We start from the raw sequence: 13183 nt of genomic DNA on the forward strand, positions 1-13183 counted from the left end.
TTCACCTCCACTCACCAAGCCCCCCTCACACACCATCCTGCACCCACACACACTCATCGCTACACCGACACCCACACACACACTTATCCTTACTCCCACACACTGAGCCCCACCCCCACACACCATCCTGCACCCACACACACTCACCCCCACGCCCACACACCGACACCCACACACACAGTCATCCTCACCCACACACAGAGACATACCCCCACACATTGAATCCCATCCCTACACAACATCCCAACCACTTGATATCTCCAGACCTGACACCACCACCCAACTTGACCCCAAAACCTTAATCTCCTCCTAAAAACATTCCCATTACCCCCCAGCCTGACAGTGTCCACCTTCACCCTCCTAACACCTGCTGACCCAACTAACCCCCTTCACATGGACAACACGCAGCCCCCCCCAACCCATACCCTCTTGCTCAGCCCAACAAACCATCCTACCCGCCCAACCAACCCTCTGATCCAACAATCTCACCTGCCCACAACCCACCCCGACCTGACCTGACAATTTCCCCCTCGACCTGCCAACAAATCCCTAAACTGACCAGACCCTGGATCCAAGCCCTCCTCACTCATGTGCTGTGCTACATTGGACCCAACAACCTGCTGTACTTTTCCTGATGTGACATCTCTGTCACCCTGGAGGGCACCCATACTAACACTTGATTGGACGACACTCCTGCTCCACCCTCCAATGCCGCACCCCTGTCCCCCCACCCGACACTCAGACCCAACTCCTCAACCTACCCGAAGCACTCAGTCACCTACCTGGCACTTCCCCTTTCACCTAGCTGCCAACCTGACTCCTCAACCTTCTTCACCCTACCCTGCCAGGTTGCCCCGCTCTGACCTGACAGATTTACTCACTGTCTGGGTAGTCGCTGGATTTTTTATCAGCACAATAAGGTCACACTTACGGCTGTAAAAGGGAGTATGGTTCCCACACTGATTCCCTCCACTTCTGGAAGTCAGGTTCCCTCAAACTGGTTTCCACTGTTTTCTTTTGTCTGGGAATCCTTGAGGCAAATCAAACAGGAAATGTATTTTTAGTCTGGCCTAGTTTGGAAATAGAGTTTCTGGCCCTGATTGGAATTTCTGGGCTCCAATCTGGTCTTGATGACCTTGCGGTTTGCTGGGTGTAAATTAATTATTGTGTTTTTGTCATTACCATAGTGTCTATTTTTCCACAGTATTTCACTGCTGGCAACCACTTTGAGATTGCTGATGGTTGTTGAATGTGCTCGTGAATGCAAGTCTTCCTTTATATACAGAAAATGTGCTTGAATACATATATTTACTAAAGATGTAAAAACTTTCTATATTTCAGCTCTTGATCATGAAATTAACAGTGAAAATCCAGCCAGGTATGGTGTTTAACCTGTTTAACATTTTACAGAGATTACATAAGAAATATACACATTGAAATTGACTGTTAATTGGAGTAGTTTCTCTGAAGCAAGGAGCTTAAGTATTACAACAGTGTCCATTTCACCTTGTTGTGAATGATTCTAGATGATGTTTTTTCTACAATACAGTCACTGTTAGAGACCAACATAGGGATTGCCACATTTGTGCTACTGTGGAACCTATCTGAGTATTTTTAAGTTATCACGATTTTAATATGTTCAGACATGTTGTCCCATACTTTCAGGGAAATTGGGTCTTGAATCTGGCCTAGAGTTAGTGATGCTATCACAACGCCCCTAAGCCCACTATCCCTGGTAGCTCCAGGCAGTCTCCCATCCAAGTAACTAATCAGCTCTGGGTCTGCTTAGCTTCTGAGCTCAGATTGTTACAGACTACTGTGACTGTAGGCCATTTTAAGTTGCAACAATAAATTGATAACTGTTAATGAGAAACTATTAAGGACTTGTGATAGCAACCAATCCCTTACAACTCGCCAGAAAAACATATGAAGGAGAAGATAACCCAGTCAGTCACTCAGCATCATAGGCTTTATTCCACTGAAAGAATCTTTATCCAGTGCTGTGCTGCCCCCAATCTTCCACATCTGTCTCCCAGCACTTTCAAAAGACTGTAATGTTTAATTTTTAGCTTTATTCGTTTATTTTTCTATTTAATACTAGGAATTGCTGGAATGTTTAATGTCTAACTTTGTTCTTTCTTTCTATCTTGTTCTTAAAATTCTGTGGAAGATACTTATACCTAAGGTGGCACCTTGTGTGGCGACATTATACACTTTTCACTGTACTCCAGTACTTCAGTATTTGAGTCCACGTGACAATAAAAATCTAAATTAAATCTTCCTTGTAATCCGTCAAAACATTGACTGTTGAGCGCTCTAGGACACTCTTAAGTTCATAAAAAGTGCAATATAAATGAGAGTCTTCCTTTATTTCTTTCTCTCTCTTTTTCCATCTGATTCAGAGTTCTCTGCGGTTTGCCCACCCCAATTGATGGTTCTGTCAGTGGTCCGGTTCTAAGAGATTACTCACAGTTTGGCCAGAGACACTCAAGCCAACTTCTTAACATCCTCTCAGATTCCAGCATCCCTTTTCCCGAGATCTCAGAACCTGCAGCAACTCATTCAGGAAAATTTCCTTTTAACAATCTAGAGGTAGTTGATTAAAAAGTGTTTGGTCCACACAAGATTGCTGCCCAATAGGAGGTCAGAGAATGTGTTTGGGAAAAGCGGAATCTATGCCACTAGAAATCCCTTTTAACCATGTGTGACCAGAAAATCCATCAGCTGCTTAAGTGGAGGAGGGAGACAGAACTTCCTTCAAACTTTTACAGGTGGGATGAGAGCAGGTTTCTGATTGTTTTCTGTTTTCCACAGAAAAACATTTTCTCTTAACTTCAGAAGTCTGGGCCATTCCCCTCATCTTGACCTTTTGCCTTGCATCGCTGAAGACCAATGTGTTTTGGTATTAAACATATGTCCAAAGTGAATTGGAGAACAGAAACTCCCAATATAGGAATGTCTTTCATCAAATCCTTTGGATGCTCTCAAATGATACCATTGGCCATGGAAGGGATGGGCAGAGATTCCTCCTTTAAATTACAGAGATGGCTGACAGAGCAGAATCAAGTCTCTGCCATGTATTAACACAGTGTGGAGCTGGAGGAGCACAACAGGCCAGGCAGCATCAGAGGAGTAAGAAAGTTGATGTTTTGCGTCAGGACCCTTCTTCAGAAATGGGGGAGGGGGAAGGGAGCTCTGAAATAAATAGAGAGAGGAGGGGTGGAGCTGGGGAAGGTAGGTGGGATGGTGATAGATGAGTGCAGGTAGGCAGTGGTGGAGATTGGTCAGTGAGGTGGGAGGAGCGGATAGGTGGGAGAGAAGATGGACAGGTTGTGTCAGGTCAAGGAGGCGGGGATGAGAGGGTGGGTTGGTTATGGGATGAGGCCGGGGTGGGTGGGGAGATTTTGAAACTGGTAAAGTCCATATTGAGACCATTGGGCTGTAGGGTCCCAAGGCGGAATATGAGGTGTTGCTCCTCCAGTTTCCGGGTGGTGTCATTGTGACACTGGAGGAGGCCCAGGATGGTCATGTCATTTCAGGGAGTGGGAGGGGTAATTGAAATGGTTTGCGACTGGGAGGTGTTGTCGTTTGTCGCGAACCGAGCATAGGTGCTCCACAAAGCGGTCTCCGAGCCTTCGCTTGGTCTCACCGATGTAGAGGAGGCCACATCAGGCGCAGCGGATACAATAGCCCACATTAGCGGATGTTCAGGTGAACCTCTGCCTGATATGGAAGATTTTTTTGGGGCCTGGGATGAAGGTGACAGGGGAGGTATAGGGGCAGGTGTAGCACTTCCTGCGATTGCAGGGAAAGGTGCCAAGGATGGTGGGGCTAGTAGGGAGTCTGGAGCGGACGAGGGAGTCGCGGAGAGAGCAGTCCCTATGAAAGACAGATAGGGGTGAGGAGGGAAATATATCTTTGGTTGTGGGGTCAGATTGCAGGTGGTGGAAGTGGTGAAGAATGTTACGTTGAATCGGAGGTTAGTGGGGTGATATGTGAGGACAAGGGAGATTCTGTCTTTGTTTTTGTTGCGGGGAGGGGATGTGAGGGCAGAGGCATGGGAAGCACAAGAGATGTGGTCAAGGGGAAGCTGCGGTCCTTGAAATGGACGTCGAACAGTTTTTCCACCGCCTCCGTGCCTATTTCTTTAACAGCGAGTCTAACCCATCCTCTACAGACCCCTTCTCCCGCCTCCAACACATCCCATCCCCCTAGACACCACCCCAAGACCTCCTAACCTCCCTCGACCTCTTCATTTCCAATTGCCGTCGCAGTATTGATCGCCTCAGCCTCTCCACCCCTCTCACTCACTCCAACCTCTCCCCCACAGAACGTGCAGCCCTAACCTCACCATCAAACCCGCAGATAAGGGAGGCGCAGTAGTGGTATGGCACACTGACCTTTACATAGTCAAGGCCAGGCGTCAACTCTATGACACCTCCTCCTACCGCCCCCTTGATCATGACCCCACCCCTGACCACCAAAGCATCATCTCCCAGACCATCCATAATCCTATGACCTCAGGTGACCTCCTGCCCACAACCTCCAATCTCATCATTCTCCAACACCGCACCGCCCGTTTCTATCTCCTTCCTAAAATCCATAAACCTGACTGCCATGGCCGACCCACTGTCCCTGCCTGCTCCTGCCCCACTGAACTTATCTCTGCTTACCTTGACTCTATTTTCTTCCCCTGGTCCAGGAACTGCCCACCTACGTCCAGAACACCACCCACGCCCTCCACTTCCTCCAAGACTTCCAATTCCCTGGCCCACAACACCTCATCTTCACTATGGACATCCAATCCCTGTATACTTGCATTCACCATGCAGATGGCCTAGAAGTCCTCCACTTCCTCCTCTCCGAAAGGCCCAACCAGTCCCTCTCCATCAACACCCTCATCTGCTTAACCAAACTCGTTCTCACACTTAACAACTTCTCCTTTAACTCCTCCCACTTCCTACAGACCAAGGGGGTGGCCATGGGTACCCACATGGGCCCAAGCTATGCCTGCCTCTTTGTAGGATACGTGGAACGGTCCCTCTTCTGCAGCTACACTAGCACCATCCCCCACTTCTTCCTCCGTTACATTGATGACTGTATCGGCACTGCCTCGTGCTCCCACAAGGAGCTTGAACAGTTCATTAACTTTACTAACACCTTCCTCCCCAACTTCAAATTCACCTGGACCATCTCTGATACCTCTCTCTCCTTCCTGGACCTCTCTGTCTCCATCTCTGGTGACCGCCTCAAAACCAATATCTATTTCAAGCCCACCGACTCCCACAGCTACTTAGAATATGCCTCCTCTCACCCACCTTCCTGCAAGAATGAGATCCCCTATTCCCAATTCCACTGCCTCCTCCGCGTCTGCTCCCAAGATAGAGTGTTCCACTCCCGAACATCCCAGATGTCCTCTTATTTCAAGGACCGCAACTTCACTCCTTTGGTGGTTGAAAATGCTCTTCACCACATCTCTTGCGTTTCCCGTGCCTCTGCCCTCACATCCCCTCCCCGCAACAAAAACAAAGACAGAATTCCCCTTGTCCTCACGTATCACCCCACTAAGCTCTGTATTCAACGTATCATTCTCCGCCACTTCCGCCACCTACAATCTGACCCCACAACCAAGGATATATTTCCCTCCCCACCCCTATCTGCCTTCCGTAGAGACTGTTCTCTCCGCGACTCCCTCATCCGCTCCACACTCCCTACTAGCCCCATTGCCCCGGCACCTTTCCCTGCAACCACAGAAAGTGCTACACCTGCCCCAACACCTCACCCCTCACCTCCATCCAAGGAACCAAACAAACCTTTCACATTAGGCAGATGTTCACCTGAACATCCGTGAATGTGGTCTATTGTATCCGCTGCTCCCGATGTGGCCTCCTCTACATCGGTGAGACCAAGCGGAGGTCTGGAGACCACTTTGTAGAGGGCCTGCGATCTGTTCGTGACAGAAGACAACACCTTCCAGCCACAAACCATTTCAACTCCCCCTCCCACTCCCTGGATGACATGTCCATCCTGGGCCCCCTCCAGTTTCACAATGATGCCACCCGGAAACTGAAGGAGCAGCATCTCATATTCTGCCTTGGGAGCCTACAACCCAATGGTCTCAATGTAGATTTTACCAGTTTCAAAATCTCCCCACCCCCCCAGCCTCATCCCATGTCCAACCCTCCCTCTCATCCCTGCCTCCTTGACCTGACACAACCTGTCCATCTTCTCTCCCACTTATCCACCCCTTCCACCTCACTGACCAATCCCTACCACTGCCTATATGCACTCACCTATCACCATCCCAACTACCTTCCCCAGCCCCACCCCTCCTCACTCTATTTATTTCAGAGCCCCCTTCCCTTCCCCCATTTCTGAAGAAGGGTCCCAACCGGAAACGTCAATTTTCCTGCTCCTCTGATGCTGCCTGGCCTGCTGTGTTCCTCCAGCTCCACACTGTGTTATCTCTGACTCCAGCATCGGCAGTTCTTATTATCTCTGCCACGTATTATTGGGTTTTGGTGAACTCTATCTAAAATTCCAGCTGTGGTCAGGCAGAACCGAAGATGAAATTTAGGGACCATATCAAACATTTTTGTTACATTATATAACTTCTTATATAAAACTTCTATGCAGTTCATTAATGGTCTACTGCTGTATAACATAGAGTAAAGCCTCAGATTAAATCCAGCTATAAATTGAGAGATATTCCACATGTGCAGCTGCTTTGTGTCAATGATATTCAGAGACCAGTCAGCACTACTCTTTCCTTGTGCAAATTAACTGGAATCAAATGGCTGCTCAGCGCTTCAGTTGAAACTTAAACTGTTCTGATGCATGGCATGTCAGATCATGCATTAGACAAGTATCTGATCATCAAGATCCATGCCAGAGATTCAAATACATACAGCCTCCAACCTGAAACAAATGTTTGTTTCTCACTGGCTATCGGACTGCTGTCAATGGCTATAAAAAATCAGAGTTTACCCTATGAATTTTGATATTTTACACCATGAATATTGTTGTTGTTTAAATGTGAGCTTAGCCTGAAGTTAAAAACTTCTGATCTTCACAAACTTACTCAAACAGAAGGTGAAAAGAGAGGCAGGAGGGATGGTATTTCAGGCACAAAATGTCCAGTCTCATAATACTGACACTAATCAGCACTTGAGTAGCTAGATTTAAGACTGCAACTGATGCGTATACAGTTTTTACAGATATATTAGGTTTCAAGTATTTTAAAGATTTTTTAAAATCACCTACTCAATCTTTCATCATACTAGCCTCCATTAAATTTGAGCGGAGCATTGAGGCAAAGCAATCCAGTAGCAATGAAACCTGTTTAAAATTTAAACGCAAATGTGCTTGAGTGTTGCCAATCTTGATGAGGTGTTTGATTGTTTCTTTGATCAGTCTGATCAATTGTATAGACTGGTCTCACCAAGCAGGATATCAATGGCTGGTCAATTTGTCCTTGTCATGAGGTGTCCTCGAGCAGCTCAGACAAAATCGATCTGATTCACAGCATCAAGGTTCAGCTGCAGGGGAGAGATAAAGAAATAGCCAGTGGTTTACACCCACCCTGCGTGCACTAACCATTGTTCCTCTAACCACTACTGAGAGCTTGGGGTGGGTTATCCTTGCTCCTTCCCCTGCTCTAGCTACACTGGAAGGGTTGCAGTGTAACCGGAAGCTGTGAAATACCCACTCCAGTCAGACAGTTCCTCCTCCTTCCTGCTCAAACCTATTTACATGGGCAGGGCGGCACTGGGACAGATGTCCCTGGCATCTCTGAAGCCTGACGGAGCTTCCAAGGCTTGGAAACCTGGCAGAGGAAGAGGTCCAGTGGTCTCTGCGGTGACAGCTATGGGCCGACCTGGGCTGTGCCTTTGCCTTCAAAAACTTGGCAGGTGAAGAAAAAAGTTTACTTGACTTAATTATTGACCGTAAAATCACCTTTGTCACACTGGGTGGGCCTCTGGCGATAGATGTCTGACAGCCATAGTGTGGGTATCTGCTTTATGTGTGAAAATGACTGGACATCCCTCTGGTTATCCATAAAACCAGGAGTTAGCACCAGAGCGTGGCAGTGTGGAGGGACTAGGTGGTGGTGTGTGAATTTAGAATTGTGGTTGGGATTGTGCCTTGAGAATTTTCAGTTCCAATATTTTTGAGAAAGTGGGGAACTGCGCACTGTCTGTTAGACAATTTATGACACAATGCTTATAAAACTGTGAAGATTTTAACAGCTAATCATGATTTTCCTTCATAAGCCCGATTTTTGAGGATGATGTAGCCTCAGTGATGGAAGTTGAAATGGATGAGCTTGACAGATGGATGGGCAGCATGAAAAAAATATGTAAGTGCAGAATCCCAAAATTCATAATTTCAAACAGTAACAATTTGCCCCGCTTAAATAATTTTAATCAGTTCTCTACAGAAGAGATTGTAAGATAGTTGGTTTACAGGAGGCTATTGTTTTGAATGTGGTGTGTATGTACAGGATGCAACTCCCCCTGCTCTGCTTTGTCCCTATTACCCCCTTCTTCTGCTGCCAACTCTCTCACTCCCTCCTCTAATCTCTTCCATCACTCAATCATTGTAATGCCGTTTGGCCAAATGTCTATAAGTGACACATTTTAGGTTCTAGTGGAGAGACATTAGGCTGGAGTTTGCAGTGCGGCTCCAGGGCCTGGCAGTAGCAGTTGGCAGTGGATGCCATTTCTGTTCCTTCAGGCCCACACCATCTCACAGCAACCAACCAATGAGATCAGGCGAGGTGCAGGGGCCAGCCAATTGGAATAGGAAACACAAGAAGCAAAGATGGCAGCAGATGATGCCACATCAGGATCTGGCACCATATCTATGGGTCTGCCAGCCCTACGTTGATGATTGCCTGCCTGACTATGGGCTACTTGGAAAAGAGCTGAGCAGAAACGTTTAGCCAGAAAGGCAGAACGGAGACATGGGGTGGCAGACCAACAGTTCACCGTCCCACAGCTTTCTGTCCAGAATACAAAACCGATCAGGATTTCCTTTCCCAGCAGCAAGAGGAAGCATCCAGTCTACCTGACCCAGAAAACCTGGGCGGAGATTAAAGAAGGGGTCAGCCAGAGAACTTGGATCAAGCACGTCAATGTGCTCCTTCATCCTGCCAAGGTGCATACTTGATAGCTCATTTCCCTCGGTCAGGAAAGACCATAGTCTGACATAGACATAGCTGCAACTTGGTGAGAGATGCCCAGCTCGCATTACTGATGCCCCATTCCCATAAGGTCCCCCAAGAATGGTCATATCTACAGGGTATTTGTATACCCCTGTCACAGACAGCAGGGCTACCGCAAGCGTTGATGATGTGCTACGCTCTGTAGGGGGTGGGAGGCAGTTTTGTGTGAGCAAACTGCAGCAGGGGAAGAAGACAAGCAGAGGGCCTGCCAAATCTGTATGTTCTGAACCCCATGAAGGAGGGGGAGCTGGCCTTGGGCTTAGCACTGCAGTAAGGCAGCCTCCCACTGATGGTGCTAACCGAGTGGGTGAATGAGTGAGTGCAAGGGCATAGTGCTCCACCACTGGACCTTTGGAGGCCCACAGCAATGGCAGTTAGGAAGAGGAAATGGGCAGCCCTTGGCCTTTTGGTGTTTCAGTTATCTGCTGCAGGTCAGGATCTGGCTGAAGTGTGAAGAGCCGGAGGGACTGGGAACCACCGGGCCCTGAGGAGGAGGAGGGATCCTCAGAGGGTGCACTCCACTTTTCCATTCACCAGCATGGACACTGTGGGATCGGATACACAGCCTGGTCTATCAGCAGGCCAGAGGCATGCTCCTGCGGCTGAGGGAGTCTGTGACAGTGATGCCCCGATAGTTTAGGGTCGGGGGGGAAGCCTGAGCTAGGCCGAGCCCAGGCTGTTGCTGGGCCTCGGGTGTTGTTGGTAACCAGCTCAAATGATGCAACTGCAGCAAGAAGTGAAGGAGCATCTGGTGGAGATTCCAGAGGCATTCCCGGGTATGGATGGTGGAGGAGTGCATCAAGGCCAGGAGTGATGACATGCTTCTTGACTTCTTCCATTGAGAGGGTGGTGACACCCGCAGGCAGCTAGAGACAAGCGACCATTCCCTGGATTCCAGAGATACACATAGCCCTTCAAGCTATTGCTTTATCCATGAGTTCATTGCAACACTGGCAAGGACAGAGGAAAAGATGCCGAACGTTCCACCAACTTCAGCAAAAAGGAAGCACGTTTGGTGTAAAATGAGATATGAGTCTCTGGTAACTGGTGCCAGGAGCTCTTGTGAGGGAGCCCTGTGTGTTGACAGTCCCTCACACACAAGCCCAGTGCTCCCAGTAACTATGACAGCGGTGGTGGGTGGGGGTGGGGCCTGCATACCTGTATAGCAGGGCTGTATGGATTTCAGGTGACCAGAAGCCAATCCTGAAGGCAGTGCTATCAGCAGCCTGCCATCACTCCAGCTGTAGGTACAGAGGAGCACCTCATAACCACATTAAGGAGAGTACCTTGCAGTATTTACATCTCACAGGAGAAGAGAAAATGTAGATGTCAAGCCTTACAGTTGCCTTTCTACAAAGGACTCGCATACCAGTCTTGCTTCCCTTTCCAATTCTTGCTGATCTCATCTACAGCCTTGCTTCTTCATACAGCTGGAAGCAATAGAATAAAGCTTGTTTTGTGAGCTCCTCAGTCTCACCACTGTCAGGTACCTGGTGACTTTGGCTCACCACTTGTTCCAAAGAACCTCAGTGTTGGATGCCAGGGACCAAACTCTTAGTACTCTCCATGGGCACCAACCACACGCACCTCACAGTCACTGACATTGGCTTCCAACATGAACATTTGAGTCTGTATGAACACACATGACATATCTCTGATTCACCTGCAGGAGGATTCTGAACTTCAAATGTTGCACCTCGGACTGCACTGACAACTCACATTGTAATGCTGCATTAAGGACACCGTGCTCTCAGGGACACACACACCCAGCTCCCAGACTGTACCTGACTGTAACTCCAGGCTCTTCACTCACTCTCACAGCGCATGGTCACTCTGGGCCGACCAGGATGCTCACAGCATCCCTGCCTTGCCTTGGCTTTTTGAGAGGCAGCTACTACAGAAGACAAATGTGGGTGTCACAGTAATTACTGGTGGTGAGGGTGGGGAGGTTCCCCAAGCAAATGAGCAGGTAGCACAGAGTGCATGCGGGGTTAATGATGTCGGGGATTGAGGTTGGCAATAGCTAGTGAGGGAAGATGTTACATGCCTTTGTGGGAAGTGGCAGCACCAGCAGAGTTACACTAAGTATGACTTAGCAGACAGCAAATGGTGGCACTTATCCTGGTGGAGCAGCGAAGGTCATTGATATTTTTCCTACAGCGCTAGGCATTCCTCCAGGTGACTGAGACTGCACTGACTTGGGAGGCAACCTTGGAGCAAGCTGGCATGCTCTGGCGTTGTAGCCTTCACCATCAATCCTGGGCATAGAGGGAGTCCCCTCCAAAACCCCATTCCCCAGGACTTTCAGAACTTACCTACAAAGTAGGGCAGTGATTTTCCCACATCAGCCATAGTCGGGGACCACATTGGGCAGCTCCAGACTGAAAGTGCTTGTCCAGAGCAGGTTTTAAAAATGGCATCAGCGTCCGGGATGCTCAATATTGTTCCAGGTACCACGAGTGGCGGAATTAGGCTAGACTTGCATGAGTGGAGAGCCATAGGGATGGGCTAGGTGGTTAATGAGGCGGGTTTGGCAAGATGCAGCAAGAAGGCTCATTTGGCCTTACAGAGTGAAACCCTCCGTGAAATTTGATGAAACTAACACTTAGCCAAAAAAAGATAAGATTCAGCGCAAAGTCTAATGGGAATATTTCTGGAAGGGCATTTGGATCATTAGAAGTGTCCATGTCTTAGCACTTCTTATGAACCACCCGCCGTGCCCCCCACCCGCCCCATTTATATATTATTGAACCTTGCCAGAAGTGTGTATCACCAGGACAGCAGATTCCTCCATGTTGTTATCATTAGAAGGGGCATCACCAACCACGGAGGTCTTCACTGACCAACACCTCCACCTTCTGCCATGTTAAGTTCTCTAATTCGGGAGACCTTTATTGGGACATATTGAAGACCTGCAGCAGATTGACTTAGGCTTTAGATTGCTTCTTCAGGAGCTCGATGGCCTCACTGGATGATCACTGTGATTGACCTATGAGGGATTGGCCTCTCCTTTTCATCTGTGTGTGGGATCCACAAAGGATTGAGAAACCACACCCAATTTCCACCTTTGGAAGACACTTGCAACCTTAAAAGCTGCACCACCTTAAACTTCTGAAGTATACACATGCTGGCTGCTACACGAGTTTTGGACATAGTCCTGAAGAATCCATCTCCAGTGGTCACAGACCAGTTACTCACTGAGTTAGTGGAAAGCCTTTCTGGTGATAAGGGTCACTAACAGGGCCTGAAACCTGGGGAGAGCACTGATGGCCCTGAGGCTGATAGACCCCTAGCTCTGACTGTCAGCTTTGGTTCTAGGCACCAGTTATCCCCTTGATACCACAAAGAGCTGCAGGCTGGGAGATTCCTCTGTGGATCTCTGCAAATGTTGGGAGGTGTAGTTGAGAGTCACGGCGAGCTTCAGCACATTTGGCATTGGTGGTTTACCAAACCCCAGGGATCCCAACTCGTTGCTACAGGACAGCACAGAGTTCAATGGCTGCCTCACAAGAGATTTGCAGTCTTCACTGGCACTGCCAGATGGTCAGACATGAGACTCTCTCCTGGGGATAGCCTCTTCTGCAGCAGAAAGCAGTTGCCATGCATTTGCATCTGCATTTCTCCAGCCTGCCCACTCTGATGCTGGTCCTCTTGCTGGTTCTGAAGTTACTGATCCCCTGGTACTGGGTGAACCACTATCTGCCCCTGATGCTGCTGCTCCTCAATGGGGAACCTGAAGCTTGGGTAGGTAAGACCCTTGGCAATTGGCCTCTCTCCTTGTGGAAGGTCTTCATTACAAGGGGTAACCCAACCCTGACCTCTCTGAGTTGTGATACACCCAAGCAGTGTTGTTAACTTTCTCCACTCCTGCCTTTGGTTTTCAGTGTCCACCTATCCTGCCTCACCTGCACTGGCTGTGTCTCAATAGCTGTCTCAGAGAACCTGAGTCCTTGCTAA

The 13183-nt window shown here is 48.5% G+C and overlaps 1 protein-coding gene across 1 annotated transcript in view; it reads left to right on the top strand.

The window, feature by feature from the left end:
- Positions 1–13183, top strand: part of LOC109921284 — a 46905-nt gene that overhangs the window by 19836 nt on the left and 13886 nt on the right. Inside the window, exons 3-4 of the mRNA XM_048601457.1 lie at positions 1342–1378; positions 8274–8359. Of these exons, the coding sequence (XP_048457414.1) occupies positions 1342–1378; positions 8274–8359 (123 nt within the window). The remainder of the gene's footprint in view (positions 1–1341; positions 1379–8273; positions 8360–13183) is intronic.

The sequence above is a fragment of the Rhincodon typus genome, chromosome 1, assembly GCF_021869965.1.
Source record: "Rhincodon typus isolate 14 chromosome 1, sRhiTyp1.1, whole genome shotgun sequence".
NCBI lineage: Eukaryota > Metazoa > Chordata > Chondrichthyes > Orectolobiformes > Rhincodontidae > Rhincodon > Rhincodon typus.